This window comes from Chrysemys picta, chromosome 4 (assembly GCF_011386835.1).
Source record: "Chrysemys picta bellii isolate R12L10 chromosome 4, ASM1138683v2, whole genome shotgun sequence".
Taxonomy (NCBI): domain Eukaryota; kingdom Metazoa; phylum Chordata; order Testudines; family Emydidae; genus Chrysemys; species Chrysemys picta.
The window spans coordinates 71,308,197-71,321,739 of record NC_088794.1 but is presented as its reverse complement, the minus strand read 5'-3'; the positions used below and the strand labels follow the sequence as shown (position 1 = coordinate 71,321,739).

The 13,543-nt window shown below is 42.5% G+C and overlaps 1 protein-coding gene across 18 annotated transcripts in view; it reads left to right on the top strand.

Moving 5' to 3' along the window:
* The window catches only part of NAV2 (neuron navigator 2), a 664,394-nt gene that overhangs the window by 420,162 nt on the left and 230,689 nt on the right, over nucleotides 1-13,543 (top strand). For all 18 annotated transcript variants that reach the window (XR_010600575.1, XM_065592583.1, XM_065592584.1 and 15 more), the window contains one exon: nucleotides 8,881-8,998. Coding sequence is in view for 15 of the 18 variants with exons in the window: in XM_065592583.1 (XP_065448655.1) it covers nucleotides 8,881-8,998 (118 nt within the window). In the remaining 3 variants the exon portion in view is untranslated. The remainder of the gene's footprint in view (nucleotides 1-8,880; nucleotides 8,999-13,543) is intronic.

Sequence of the window (13,543 nt, the reverse complement as noted above, 5' to 3'; positions counted from 1 at the left end):
GGCTGGTAGGGGAACTCTGGGGTTCTAGCCCAGGGACCCTATGGCTAGTTATTTAGGTCTGCTCAGTCTCAGACCCTGTTGCTGTTTCCCTGGGCTTCTTCCTACCCCATAACTCAAGCTCCTTGCCTATCTCTGGGATTACCACCAGAGATTCCTCTGCTCCCCATGGCTACTTCACCCTTCTCGGCCTCTTGCAAGACTGCCCAGTTCAGGGCAGGAGCCTGTGACTTACTGTTCCCCAGGATCTCCTCCTTTTCCCTATTCAACTCCCTTTCTCTCTGAGGAGTAACTGCAGACCTCCTTCCTGCAGCCTTTTCCGGCTCTCACTTCCTGGTTTATAAGAACATAAGAACGGCCATACTGGGTCAGACCAAAGGTCCATCTATCCCAGTATCCTGTCTTCTGACAGTGGCCAGTGCCAGGTGCCCCAGAGGGAATGAACAGAACAGGTAATCATCAAGTGATCCATCTCCTGTCACACATTCCCAGCTTCTGGCAAACAGAGGCTAGGGACACCATCCCTGTCTGTCCTGGCTAATAGCCATTGATGGACCTATCCTCCATGAATTTATCTAGTTCTTTTTTGAACCCTGTTATAGCCTTGGCCTTTACAACATCCTCTGGCAAGGAGTTCCACAGGTGGACTGTGCGTTGTGTGAAAAAAATACTTCCTTATGTTTGTTTTAAACCTGCTGCCTATTAATTTCATTTGGTGACCCCTAGTTCTTGAGTTATGAGAAGGAGTAAAATCCTATCCCAGCTCCTTCCCCAGTTGGGCTTCATCTGCCATTAGGTCTTATCCAACCTTAATTCCCTTCCAGGTGAATTGGCACCTTCTGACCCCTATTACCCTGCTCAGGGCCTGTGTCGAATACAGACCCCATCAACTGTTGTTAAAATGTTTTCCTCTGTAGGCATCTAGGAAATACAATTTCTGGTTTGTTGTTTTTGTTTTTTTGGTTATTTTTTTCCCAACAGCAGTGTCACTCATACAGTCAGTAGGCAGCATTTGTTTCACTCAGATGTTTTTCACTGAGATGTTTCAACCTGTTTTTCTTTCAAAGTTCACAATAACGCTGGCCTAATAGGAAATGCACATCCCATTTAATGTAACTTGTAAAGGTGGAAGTGGAGGACAAATGAGGGAAAGCCATGAAATATATTTCAGTTCATGAGTGTTATGGTCAACACAATCAACATTGTTTTGCAGAACTTGACACCTGAAAATAAAAATAAGCAAGTGATGTTTTATTCCAAGAGAAAAATACTAAAGTGTAAATATTTTTAATGAGACTGGTAGTTACCCTTCAGGCAGTGCCAGTTCTAATCAAAATAGCTGCACCTTACCCTTCTGCATTGACATCAGATTGGCAACAGCAACAGGGAGTCTAGGTTGTCCTTACTCTCTTTTCAGGATTCATAAGGCAGGAAAGAAGGAACATTTAGTGTTAGGCTTGGGGGTTGATTTTGGATTCTCATGGAGAAGGAAGACATAAGCCCTTGTACCTGCTGTTTGATTCTGAAGGTACTTCTGAAGTTAGTAGGCCTGATTCTGCTCTCATTTTTACACTGGTTTTATACCCATATAATTCTAGTGACTTCAGTAATTTACACTGATAAAAGATGAGAATCCAATCCACTATATGTAGATTCTACCCTTCACCTCCTGAGAGCCATTACCCAGTAGGAGGGGAAGTAAAGGTGGCTATGAACCCCTTTTGCACATGACCACGTTTTGCCTACACTGGGGTCTGGGAGAATCCTATTATACTAGCTCTAACTTACAGCAGCTTCCCTGTTGCTGTCAATGGGATGCTCCATAGCCCATAATCATAGACATGAACAATATGGTGGTCACCCCTCCATCCCCCGATACCCCCTTACACCAGAGGCTGTGAGGGAGGGCAGTATAGGGCTGGACCTATGCAGCTCCTCCTGCACATAGGAATTTTCTCCTGGGAGCCCCTATACATAGGGCTCTGTGTAAATCACAATTTTTTAAAAAGAAAATTCTCAATAGGGTAAAATGAGTATTCAGTTTCATAGACTATGCATGAAATTAATTTTAGAACTAAATCATTTTCAAGGAATATGCAAAGAATTAATTTCACAATTAAATTTAATCAGTTTTACAACTAAAATCGTTAGTAAACACAAACATACGTAGTCCACTAAATGTTGATCTCTTTCTGTTTATAGTTTTTAATTAAAGTTTAAGTATCATTAGTTGGTTTACTTGTTCCTCTTTCATGGGTTGTCTCTGCGCAGTAAGAATCGCCCATATGCCAAAACACGCCGCTTGGCATCCGTAGAGTCAGGGACAACAGAGAAATATCCCTTGGCCAGTTTCACAATGTTGGGGAAGCATGGTTCTGAAAACTTTCGTAAAGCAGTTAGTGAAAGGTCACTGCTGCATTCCTTTGCACAAAACCAGTTGCCTTCTAATTCAGTTTTCCAGCTCCTGTTGAAACAAGGTATGGAATCCAATGGGAAGGCATCCAAGTTTAATGTACATGCTTGAATGGGATCAAATACTGTACCGCTTCAAGGAACCAAAGTGCTGGCTCAGTGAAACAGGGTTTTCTTTCACTCGTATCAGAGAGATAATAGTTTGAAAACTTATCTGCAATTTCAATAAAAGTTTTAATAGATTGGTTTTGAATCCCTGCTGTGTTACTCACATTTATATGCTTGATAAATGTTAATTAAGTCAACTTTGTTTTTTATTTTAAGCTTGATGAACACGAATCTCATGTCTTTCAAACAATTTGATTAAATTAACAAACTCTTTGTCATACCTCGCGATTAAGTTGAGCTGTAAAATTTCTGAATTGTCCAACAGATGTTTCAACTCCTTCAGCTTCTGTGTTTGGTGTAATTTTCCTTTCCTCCTCCACAAAACTTGAGTAAAAAGTAATGTAGTATGCATGGTATTCAATAGCAGCATACCAGCTTCTCCATCTCACCTAAGAGGGCAATTTCACATAAAGATTTGATCCCACCGCCTGGACTATGATTTGGTGATACTCTTTAAAATGCTATTTTCAGCTTGCACGATGTTTAAAAAAACGTTTTGACTGTTGCTGTTAGCTTGTTAATGTCTGGGAAATTGTCAGGCGTTGCCTCCTGGTAGTCAGGCCTAGTGGTTGGAGCAGAGGTCAAAGCTGAGTGGTCAGAGCCCAAGGACAAGCCAAGTCAGTACTGTAGCCAGAGTCCAGATGCATACCAGGGGTCAAAGCCACGTGGTCAGAGTCCGAGGGTCCAGAGAGGGTCAGGAAGTGGAGGCAACCTGGAGCGGGTCAGTAACAGGGTAGGGCAAGGACAAGACTGGAACAGTCTCTGGTAAGGCGGGGCAGGAACAGGGTCAAGAGTAGGCTGGGGGTTTGAGAATTTGATACTGTGAGGCAGCAGAAAGGTTCCATGATGGATAGTGCTGTTGCACAGACTGAGCTGCAGCCCTGCAGGGTTGAGGAAATACCTGAGCTGGAGGGTCATCTGACCTAACCTCTGCTCCTGGATAGGGGGCTGCCTTATGCTTGAAGGTGAGTCACTGCAGGCTCTGTGGGAAGAGTAAGTTAGTGGTTTATTTGGTGACTCTGCACAGCTCTGTTGGAGGAGATTCTATTGAGTGAGCAGTCCCTGGTTTGGCTGTGGGTTTGCCTCACCAGTTGGTCCTCCAGATGTCAGTAGCAAAACTATGTGAGAACTGCAGGTGAACTGAACTGTTAGCCAGTAATCTCTTAAACACTTGATTGTAAGCTTTTGAGGTAAAAAATAAATGCATTGATATTATCAATATCCACCCTAAAGGTATTATAATAATAAATAATAATAATTAATGGAGATATCCCATCTCCTAGAACTGGAAGGGACCTTGAAAGGTCATTGAGTCCAGCCCCCTGCCTTCACTAGCGGTGACCAAGTACTGATTTTGCCCCAGATCCCCAAGTGGCCCCCTCAAGGATTGAGCTCACAACCCTGGGTTTAGCAGGCCAATGCTCAAACCACTGAGCTATCCCTCCCCCCCATAAGTATTCAAACACTTTACAATAGTGCACTGTGCAGTAGTGTTGTAATTAACAGCCTGTAAGTAAATTGTATCAGGAAGGACAGCTTTCATTTCCAAGTCAGATGCATTGTCACCATTTAAGTCTTTCTAAACAAATAAAATCTGTTAAACATACTGATTGTGGCATCAGTCAATTTGTCAGTGACCAAAGAGGAGTAACCTGACTGCTTCACCAACTACACAATCTGCTGCTTGTCCATGCAGCAGCTTTAGGTAACTGTTCACGTTTCAGCTGATTTAGGGTTGCCAACTTTCTAATCGCACAAAACTGAACACCCTAGCCCCGCCCCTTTCCCGAGACACCCCCCCCCGCTCACTAAATTCCCTCTCCCTCGGTGACTTGCTCTCCCCCACTCTCACTCACTTTCACTGGGCGGGGGCATGGGGTTGGAGGGAATGAGGGCTCTAATTGGAGGTGCGGGCTCCAGTGTGGGACCAGAAATGGGGGGGTTCAGAGTGCAAGAGGAGGTGAGGGTTCCGGCTGGGGTGCAGGCTCTGGAGTGGGGCTGGGGATGAGAGGTTTGGGGTGCAGGAGGGGGCTGCAGGGTGAGGCTGAGGGATTCAGAATGTGGGAGGGGGCTGCTGGTTGAGGCAGGGTGTTGGGGTGTAGGAGGAGGTGAGGGGTTCAGGGTGTGGGAGGCGGCCTGGGCTGGGGCAAGGGTTGGAGTGCAGGGGGAGTGAGGGCTGGGGGTGCAGGCTCTGGGATGCAGGAGGGGGCTCTGGGTTTGGGAGGGCTCAGGGCTGGTGGTTGGGGTGCAGCGTGGGGTACAGGCTCTAGGCTGGGGGTGCAGGCTCTGGGCTGGGGCCAGGGATGATGGGTTTGGGGTGCAGGAGAGGACTCCAGTTTTGGGTGCGGGGCTCAGGGCTGGAGTTGGGATGTGAGATTACCTCTGGCGGCTCTCGGTCTGTGGGGCTAAGGCAGGCTGCCTGTCTATCCTGGCTCTGTGCTGCACCCTGGAAGTGGCCAGCAAGTTCACCTCCTGGGAGGGAAGGGGGCTCTGTGGCGTGCGCTGCTCTTGCCTGCAAGCACCACCACCCAAGCTCCCATTGGCCGGGAACTGTGGCCAATGGGAGCTGCGGTGGCAGCTCCTGCAGACGGAGCAGCGTGCAGAGCCACTTGGCCACACCTCTGCGTAGGAGCTGGAGCGGGGGGGAAATGCCACTGCTTCCGGGAGCTTCTTAAGGTAAGCGCTGCCCGGAGCCTGCACTCCTGCCCCAACCCCTGAGCCCCTTGTTCCCACCCCAAAACCCCCTCCTGCACCCCAGAGCCTTACCTCCACCACGCCACAACCACCCTGATCCCCCTACTGCCCACCGAACCCCTCATCCCTAGCCTGGAGCTCCCTCCTACACCCCAAACCCTCATCCCCAGCCTCACCCCCAGAGCCCGCACCTCCCCGCCAGAGCCTTCACACACACCTCGCACCCCACCCCCGCCTCAACCCGGAGCCCCCTCCGATACTCCGAACCCCTCGACTCCACCCCCCAGTCCAGAGCCACCTCCTGCACCCCAAACCCCCCAGAGCCTGCACCTCCAGCCAGAGCCTTCATCCCCTCCTGCATCCCAACCCACTGCCTCAGCCTGGAGCCACCTCCCACACCCTGAACGCCTCATTTCTGGCCCCATCCTGGAACCCTCACCCCCTTCCATACCCCAACTACTTGAGTCAGCCTGGTGAAAATGAGCGAGCGAGCGACAGGGGTGGGGATGGAGAGAGCGGGGGCGGAGCTTCAGAGGAGGGTCAGGGTCAGGGCGAGGGTGTTCAGTTTTGTGCGAGTAGAAAGTTGGCAACACTATTGCATTCTGTTTCCAACCTAGATTGTGTTTAGGGATCAACAGCACTCTATGCTGCATGTTCACACAGCACTCTCTTCTTCTGCATGCACACAGCACTCTTATGCTGCACGTGCAGGAGGCTAGTGCACACAGGTATGAAGCAGCTGAGCTGTACAGTTTGCTAAGGTGATTATTTTGTATGAAATACTTTATTATACACATTTTACTTTTTTATAAGAAATTTGAAAAAAAATCATGATTTGGAGATATTTTCCTGATTTCCATGCACTCAGTGAACTTGTGATTGTCACGGGGCCCGAACCCATACACCATTGGCATTAGCATGTAAGGGCCAGAATCTGTCCCAAAAAGTGTTTGAGTGCTGTTATTCTAAAGAAAGAACTGATCTTAATATAGAAATGGGGCCTTTACAGATATTTTTTAACATGACTCTTTTTTCTTCTTTTTTTTAAAGAGTCTCTCATGTTTCCTTGTTTGGAATGAGAACAAACAGACTTTACAGAGGTCTGGTTCCCTTTTGACCCTGTTTTAATTTAGTATAGTAACAGCTGGTACGGTTCTCTCTCCGTGAATGAATACTTCCTGAGCTACCAATGCCAATCATTACTACAGTGTTTCAGGAAGAAGGAACCAAATTAATAGTGGGGATGAACATTGTAAACTGTGGGGTTTGTTTATGAAGATTCTGAAATTAAATTGAATTCTACCGTAAATAGATAACCAACTGTGCAACATTAATACAGATGTCCCAGATTACCTGGCCGTGAGTCTAGCAGTTATGTATATGGAGTACTCTATCTGCTAGCTTGATATTATCTGTTTGTTTGTGTCTTTGATCATCCTTAAATTTATATGAAAGACAGTCTTTGTTTTAAAGGCAAGGTAGAAATCAGCATTTCTACCTTGCCAATCTCCAAATATGGAAGTAATTGTCCTGATTCTCACTTATATTTGTGTAAAACTGGCATAAGTGAGGAGATTCTGGCTCCACACAAATCTCTAAAAGCTCTGCCATTGTTTAGCATTACTGTCATTTAGGCCATGTTTTACACTAGTGAGTTTACTGCAGTACAGCTGTACCGATTCAGCTGTGCTGCTGTAAGATCTTTCGTGTAGCCGCTCTATCTTTCGTGTAGCCGCTCTATCTTTCGTGTAGCCGCTCATAGCCGCTGTAGCTATGTCGGAAGGAGAAGCTCTCCAGCTGACATAGCGTTGTGCACACAGCCAGTGAAACTTATGTCGCTTGGGTGTGTTTTTTCCAGATCCCTGAGCAACATAAATTTTTGCGACATATGGTAGTGTAGATATGCCCTGAGAGTCATTTGGTTTTGGTGGTCAGGCACATGTCCTAGTTTATATAAGATTCGGCTCACGGTTTTTGGTCCTCTTGGGTTTACTTTTTCAGATGTTACCTGACTGTAGTCTTTGTGAGTTCATAAATTCATTTACTTTACCCAGGAGTCCTCAGGGTTCATTTTGAGATATCAAAGTTTCATCCTAGCATTTTCAGGGACTTCAAAATCAACAGGTTCAAAAGAGAAAGATGGTGGCTACTCCTCATCTGGTACAGGAGTTGGTTCGACAAGTGTCTGGACTTCTCCTGCTCCAAAGAACTGTAAAAGAATCATGGGCCTCCTTTACAAAACTCTAGGCATTGGGCTGAATTCTTTGACTACTGCTGAGGGAATAAAGCAGGAGATAAAATCTCTCTCAGAATATATGTAAGGCAGGGATGTGTTAAACTAGCAGTATTGGAACTCCTTCGTGTTTGACACTATACACATTCACTGAAATAGGATGACTGTGTCTTTTAATAGGCTGGATACCCTTGAGAGTAAAGTTGGAATTTAAGGTTGACTTGAAAAAGAAAAAAACAAAGGACAAAGTTCAGATGTCTAGATTTTTTGGCTTTATTCGTTTTGAGTTGAGATAGATCATAGACGGTGCGTTTCTCTTTAATTTTGTCCTGTCTGGGAACAGGGAACAATATTGGGCTCATCAATGGAAGTTCCTTAATAGGTTTTTCTTCTTTTTGATAATGCACTCTGAAAAGGTTATGTGTTTGACAAATAAGTTATGTATCCTGAATACTGTATTTACTATTGTTAAAAGCAATATAGTCTGTGATGAGTAAAACGTGGCCCATAAATAAAAATATATTTAAAATCTTGTGGTTTAATTGCTTGATTAATATTTGCTTGGATTTCACATAGAGATTTATTTTAAAGGAAGTAACTGTAATTACAAATCTGTAAGGGAATTTAAAATCAGTCTAATGGACATAGTAGATCCCATGCACTAGGACTTTAGAGCAGTTAGATCTCATGCATCAGAGCTTATTAGTTAACATTTAAACGGAACTTCATCCTGAAAACCACGCCATAGAAATTTTCCTTAGAAATGAGTCTTTAAGGTTTCTCAATAACAGAAAAGGAATGGCACAGGGAAAACACAAAATACTGAGTTTGAAAATAGAAACCAATTCCATAACCTTGTCAGTGCTGCAAAACATTTAGTTCCATGTCTGATACTCCATTCATGCCATAGCATGTTTAGAAGCATGCTATAGTTCAGGGGTTCTCAAACTAGGGGGTCATGAGCTGTCAGCTTCCCCCCCAAACCCCGCTTTGCCTCCAGCATTTATAATGGTATTAAATCTATTTAATTTTTTTTTAATTCATAAGGGGGGTCGCACTCAGAGGCTTGTTATGTAAAAGGGGTCACCAGTACAAAAGCTTGAGAACCACTGCTGTAGTTTTTTCCTGAGCTCTAATGTTAGATTTCTCAATAGAAAAAAGCCATACCCCATAGTATGCAGAATACTTGATCTGCACAATACCTTGAATTGTAATGGTGCTAAATTGTTTCATACAGCTCACAAGCAGGGATCTTCTGTCCAAGATCTGAAAATGTGAGAGGTGGTTGTGCATGGACTAAGAGATGGGATTCTCATTTTTAAGTTTGATCAAATACCTAAAATTTAGTTTTTATGTATTTCTTTTCCTCCTAATAGATTTACACGGATTGGGCTAATCACTATCTCGCAAAATCTGGTCACAAACGATTGATCAAGGACCTACAGCAAGATGTGACTGATGGAGTCTTACTGGCTGAAATCATACAGGTTGTAGGTGAGTGAGTTTCTCTTTTTGTGCCATGTATACACCTATTTTGTCAGAGCTAGAGCTTGTTTTTTCACATAAATATGGGAAAAAGAAATAGAAACCATATGGAATTAAGATGATAATTCTGCCTCACAGGCTTTGATAGTTAGTTTGATAAAGCTTTATGTTCGGGGATTGTGGAAAAATATTTGATCTTGATAAGATCTCCTGACACAGCATTATCACCCAGGACAGCTGAAGGGAAAAAGCAGCTGATGAGCTTTTTTTCTGTTGGGTGACTTGTGACCTTGCTTGTTATCTTTTTGTTATCTTTGTTCCTGTTACCTTTTTTAGACTGGTCTGGAAATAATTCACCAAGACAATGGTGTGTTATATTAAATCTGCCACTTCTGAAAAATTCCAGTGTGCAGTTAGGATTAGGGAAGAACATGATTAGTATATGGAAGAAAAGAAACCCTTAACAATCTGTTTTAAAATAAGGAAGCTCATTTGTTGTCAGGATGGCCCCAGGCGCTAAAGGGGCTGATGCCAATGGGAGTTGAAGGTTCAGGTTGGGCCCTGTGCAGGGCTCCACATTCCCCCAGTTCCAGGTTCTTCATTACTTCCTTTAGAGACTCATCCATCTGGTATTTAGGTTATCACAAAACACATGGATGGAGCTATGGAGAATGACAGAATCAGGAAGCCCATTAATAGGAATTAGAATGACTGTTATTGACAACAAGACTGACAGACTTGAGATGCAAATGAAGAAGACTGTAGTGAAGTAACTAGACACCAAAGCTTGTATAGTTATTTCTGTTACAAATGCTGTGCAAAAGAATTAGAGCCCTGAGTTAAGTTTATGAATGTATGGGTCAGATATTCAGCTGACATAAATTGCCATAGTTTCTATTGACTCCAACTGAGCTAAATTGATTTTTACCAGATGAAGATCTGGCCCGTACATACTGAACAAACAACATATTCATTGCTGTCTGAATATAGCACTCCGAAAACTATCCATGTAACTACATGGGTATAAAAATTTCACATGAATTACTTGTGTATCTGTGTATAACAAAACTCCATCCAATATCTATGTAACTGTGTATACCAACACAAATATTTTAATGGGGAAATTTTCAGAGGCATAAAGTGGAGGAAGACACCCATCTCCAGTTGACTTTCAATGGGAGTTGGGCACCTAGCTGCCTTTTGTGCTTTTTTTAAAATCTATCCCTACATACATACAGTTACATATATGTAACATTGCTGCACAAATTCCTTGAGTAGAAACATGCATATAAGAACACTACCAAAAACAGTGTACCTAACTGTGTCAAATACTTGTATGCATATTTCCATGTGCACCTACTTGTGAATGCTCCCATATGTTTAAAAATATGTCCTGTGAAAAATATTCAGAAGAATTATTGTTTACTAAAATGTTTGATTTAATTCATCTTTGCATTTTTTCTGCTTTTTCTCATTGCTGTTTTAGTGTTTGGATTTAGCATTTTAAGACACAGCTGTGAAAGGTTAATACCTAAGGTGAAGGATTTTCTTTTTCATAATTTTTTCCAAACAAAAGAAAATCCATGTTTAAACACACAAATTCCACTTTAATCCCCCAAATTGGCACTGAAAGGGAAATATTCATTTGCATCCCTTATGCACTGGCCTTAGGCAAGCTGCATCTCATTGTCACATTAGAAGTGGTAACTTCCACACATGGAAACAGCTTCAACTGCAGCTATAAAACCATGACCTATCCTCATAAATAAGGATTTGTACTATGAAAGCTTCTGAATGGTAATTTCTTTTCCCCTTCTGCATGCAGTGCTCTCTGGTGTGTGTGTGTGTGTGGGGGGGGGGAGAGGGGGGGGCGGGAGCGGGAGGGTACGAGAAAGCAGCAGTAACATAGAGACATCCCTGTTCTTTCATGGGCATTGGTGGTGTATTTAGAGATTATCCCAGGTTAACAAAACCTTTTCAAGTGAATTTGTTGATTATGAACATTCCTTTTGGTCACTGCATGAGTTTTGTATTCAAGACTTCAGTGCTAACAGTGATCTGCAAAGGGAAATATGTTTGCGCCTTTTTATGAAGAACGAAGAAGAGCTTTTGAAAGGTTTTCTGTTCTCTTCTGAATTCTCTTTTCTGCCTTTTTGTTTTAAATATTAGAGATGCAGGCCTTGTCTTCCCTTTTTTCCCCTAGGAGATCCTGTAGATGATTAGAGAACTGGTAGGATTATGCCATCAGAGATGCCATGCAGTTAAACCTGATTAATTAAGAAGGGATGTAATTTTTATTCTGCTTCAAACTCTTAGTTTTTTGTTAACATCAGTTTAGCTCAAATGCCTAAATAGCACAGCTGAGAGAAGCGGCCATTGTTAAGGATATAACACCTCTGCCCTTTTGGGTAAGGGCTCAGAAAGCTCATGATCTATAATGAATCCTCCAGCAAAATTAGAGAAAAAACAAGCTTGACACGTCTGATATTTCTAAGGAAAAACAAGCAGAACAAATCCTAAACAAATATTTGAAGCCTTTGTTAAACTTCATAAGGAAGGGAAAAGTGCAGAAGTGCCTTTTAAGACCTTATAAAATCTGAACTGTGTATTCTTCTTATTGAGATAGTTTGCCAAACTATCAGCTCTCCTTAACAGGTGTAGATTTTCTTCCTGTGGCACCTTTTCCTACAGTTCTCCCAGTTGGTTAAAATCTTCTTTTTTGAAGTCTACTATCCTTTTTCTGCTCCTCTCACACCTTCCTTTCCTTAGAGTTGTGAAATCTATCATTTCATGATCACTTTCATCCAAATAGCCTTCAACCTTCAGATTCACTACCAATTCTCCCTTCTCTCCCTCCATTAGTCAGAATCAAGACTAAAATATTTGCCCCCCAGTTACTTCCTCCACCATCTGAAACAAGAAGTTGTCCCCACTACATTCCAAGAAACATCCTATTAGTGAGATTATCTTTTTGCATGGTGAACACCCTGGAGACAGTCAACTGTCACCACACATCAGGGCCATCAGAGTGAATTATTATCGAGGTTTACAAGGTCCAGCACTCCCTCGTTCTGTGTACATTCCTGTCACTCAAAACCAGATGTATATTTCTGGAAAGAAAAGAAATCTGATTTAGGAATTTATAACTTGGTAACTTTCATTCACTTTTTATTATAACTTGGCATCCATATTTTGAAACAATGGGCAATTCTAAAAATATTTGAAACCTGGTAGGGATAAATTTGACACCGAAGAGCACAGAGATATAATCTTCAGATTTAACTACTAGCAATATTGTACTTGAATTATTTTGTGTGTTGTACAGTGACAATTTGTCATAATATTCTCAAGTCAATGGGGAACTTTATTGACAAAATGCTAGGTTATTTTGGTTCAAAGCTTGCAAAGATTTACACATCTGTGTAACTTCATGTATATGCATAATCCCACTGCAGTCAATGGGACTGCTCCCATGTGTTACTGCTTGCAGAACCTGGATGTCAGATTGTAAACTTTTTGGGTCAGGGAATGTGTCTTAAGGGGGCAGGACTTACAAACAGTGAAATGCCATTGCATAGCGTGCTAAGCCTTTCTTCACTTGGCCAACTAAGGGTACTGGTACTCTGAAAGGTGGAATATATACTGTGGTGTTACACTGGTATGGGAGCACAGAGTTAAGATGTACATTGGCACAGATGATTTTGACATTGTGAATAAACCAACACACTGAATGCATGTCTGTACACACACAAATACAAAGTGATATAAAATCTAAATGGCAAATGTCACACCTGAGACACTGAACTTAAAAAACCGAACTGTCAATCAAACTTTTGGCTTTTGTTTTGACTGAAGTTTTTACTGAGAGATCAGTGGAGCTGCCAACATAACCAAAATGAGCTTTCTCCTCCTCAACTCTTGGCCAACCATTTTTAAAAAATTAGATACAACAACCATTGAACTATTTAAAAATGGATCAATTTAGGTGTTTCAGGGTAATTATGATTCAGGGGAGGAGCTTCAAGAGACTCTTAACACTACATACCTGGGAAAAGTTCCAAGGGGAAAAGAGAGAGTTTTCCTGTGGATTTTCATCTGAGGCTGTATTGGGGGGACTGCCAATTTCTTCTGTTTATCGAATCCAGCATTTTTTAAGAAGAATGTAATATGATGTTCCAAAAGTTACAAATGTAGGGACTGATGGAACAGAAATTAAAGTCCTTTAATTTGGGTACTGGAAAGGATTAAGTTGTTTGCTAAACTGTAGCTAGCTTGAAAGATTCTGTGTTATATCCTCGCACTACACTGCACTACTTATAAATCTCTTTTGTTTCCATGATTGAAAGTCTCTGTTAAGATGACAGATTTCTACTACCATACTCAGTAAGTGGAGCACTTCAGTTGACAAAAGTATGCTCTACACTTACAAAGATGGGTCACTTACCCTTGTTGGCTTTGTATCAGCATTTTCTATAATATACTTTCACTTTGTACATTTTGTAGTACACTCTCTCGATCTTCTATAGAGATCTAAGTATTCGGGGTCTGCTCCCA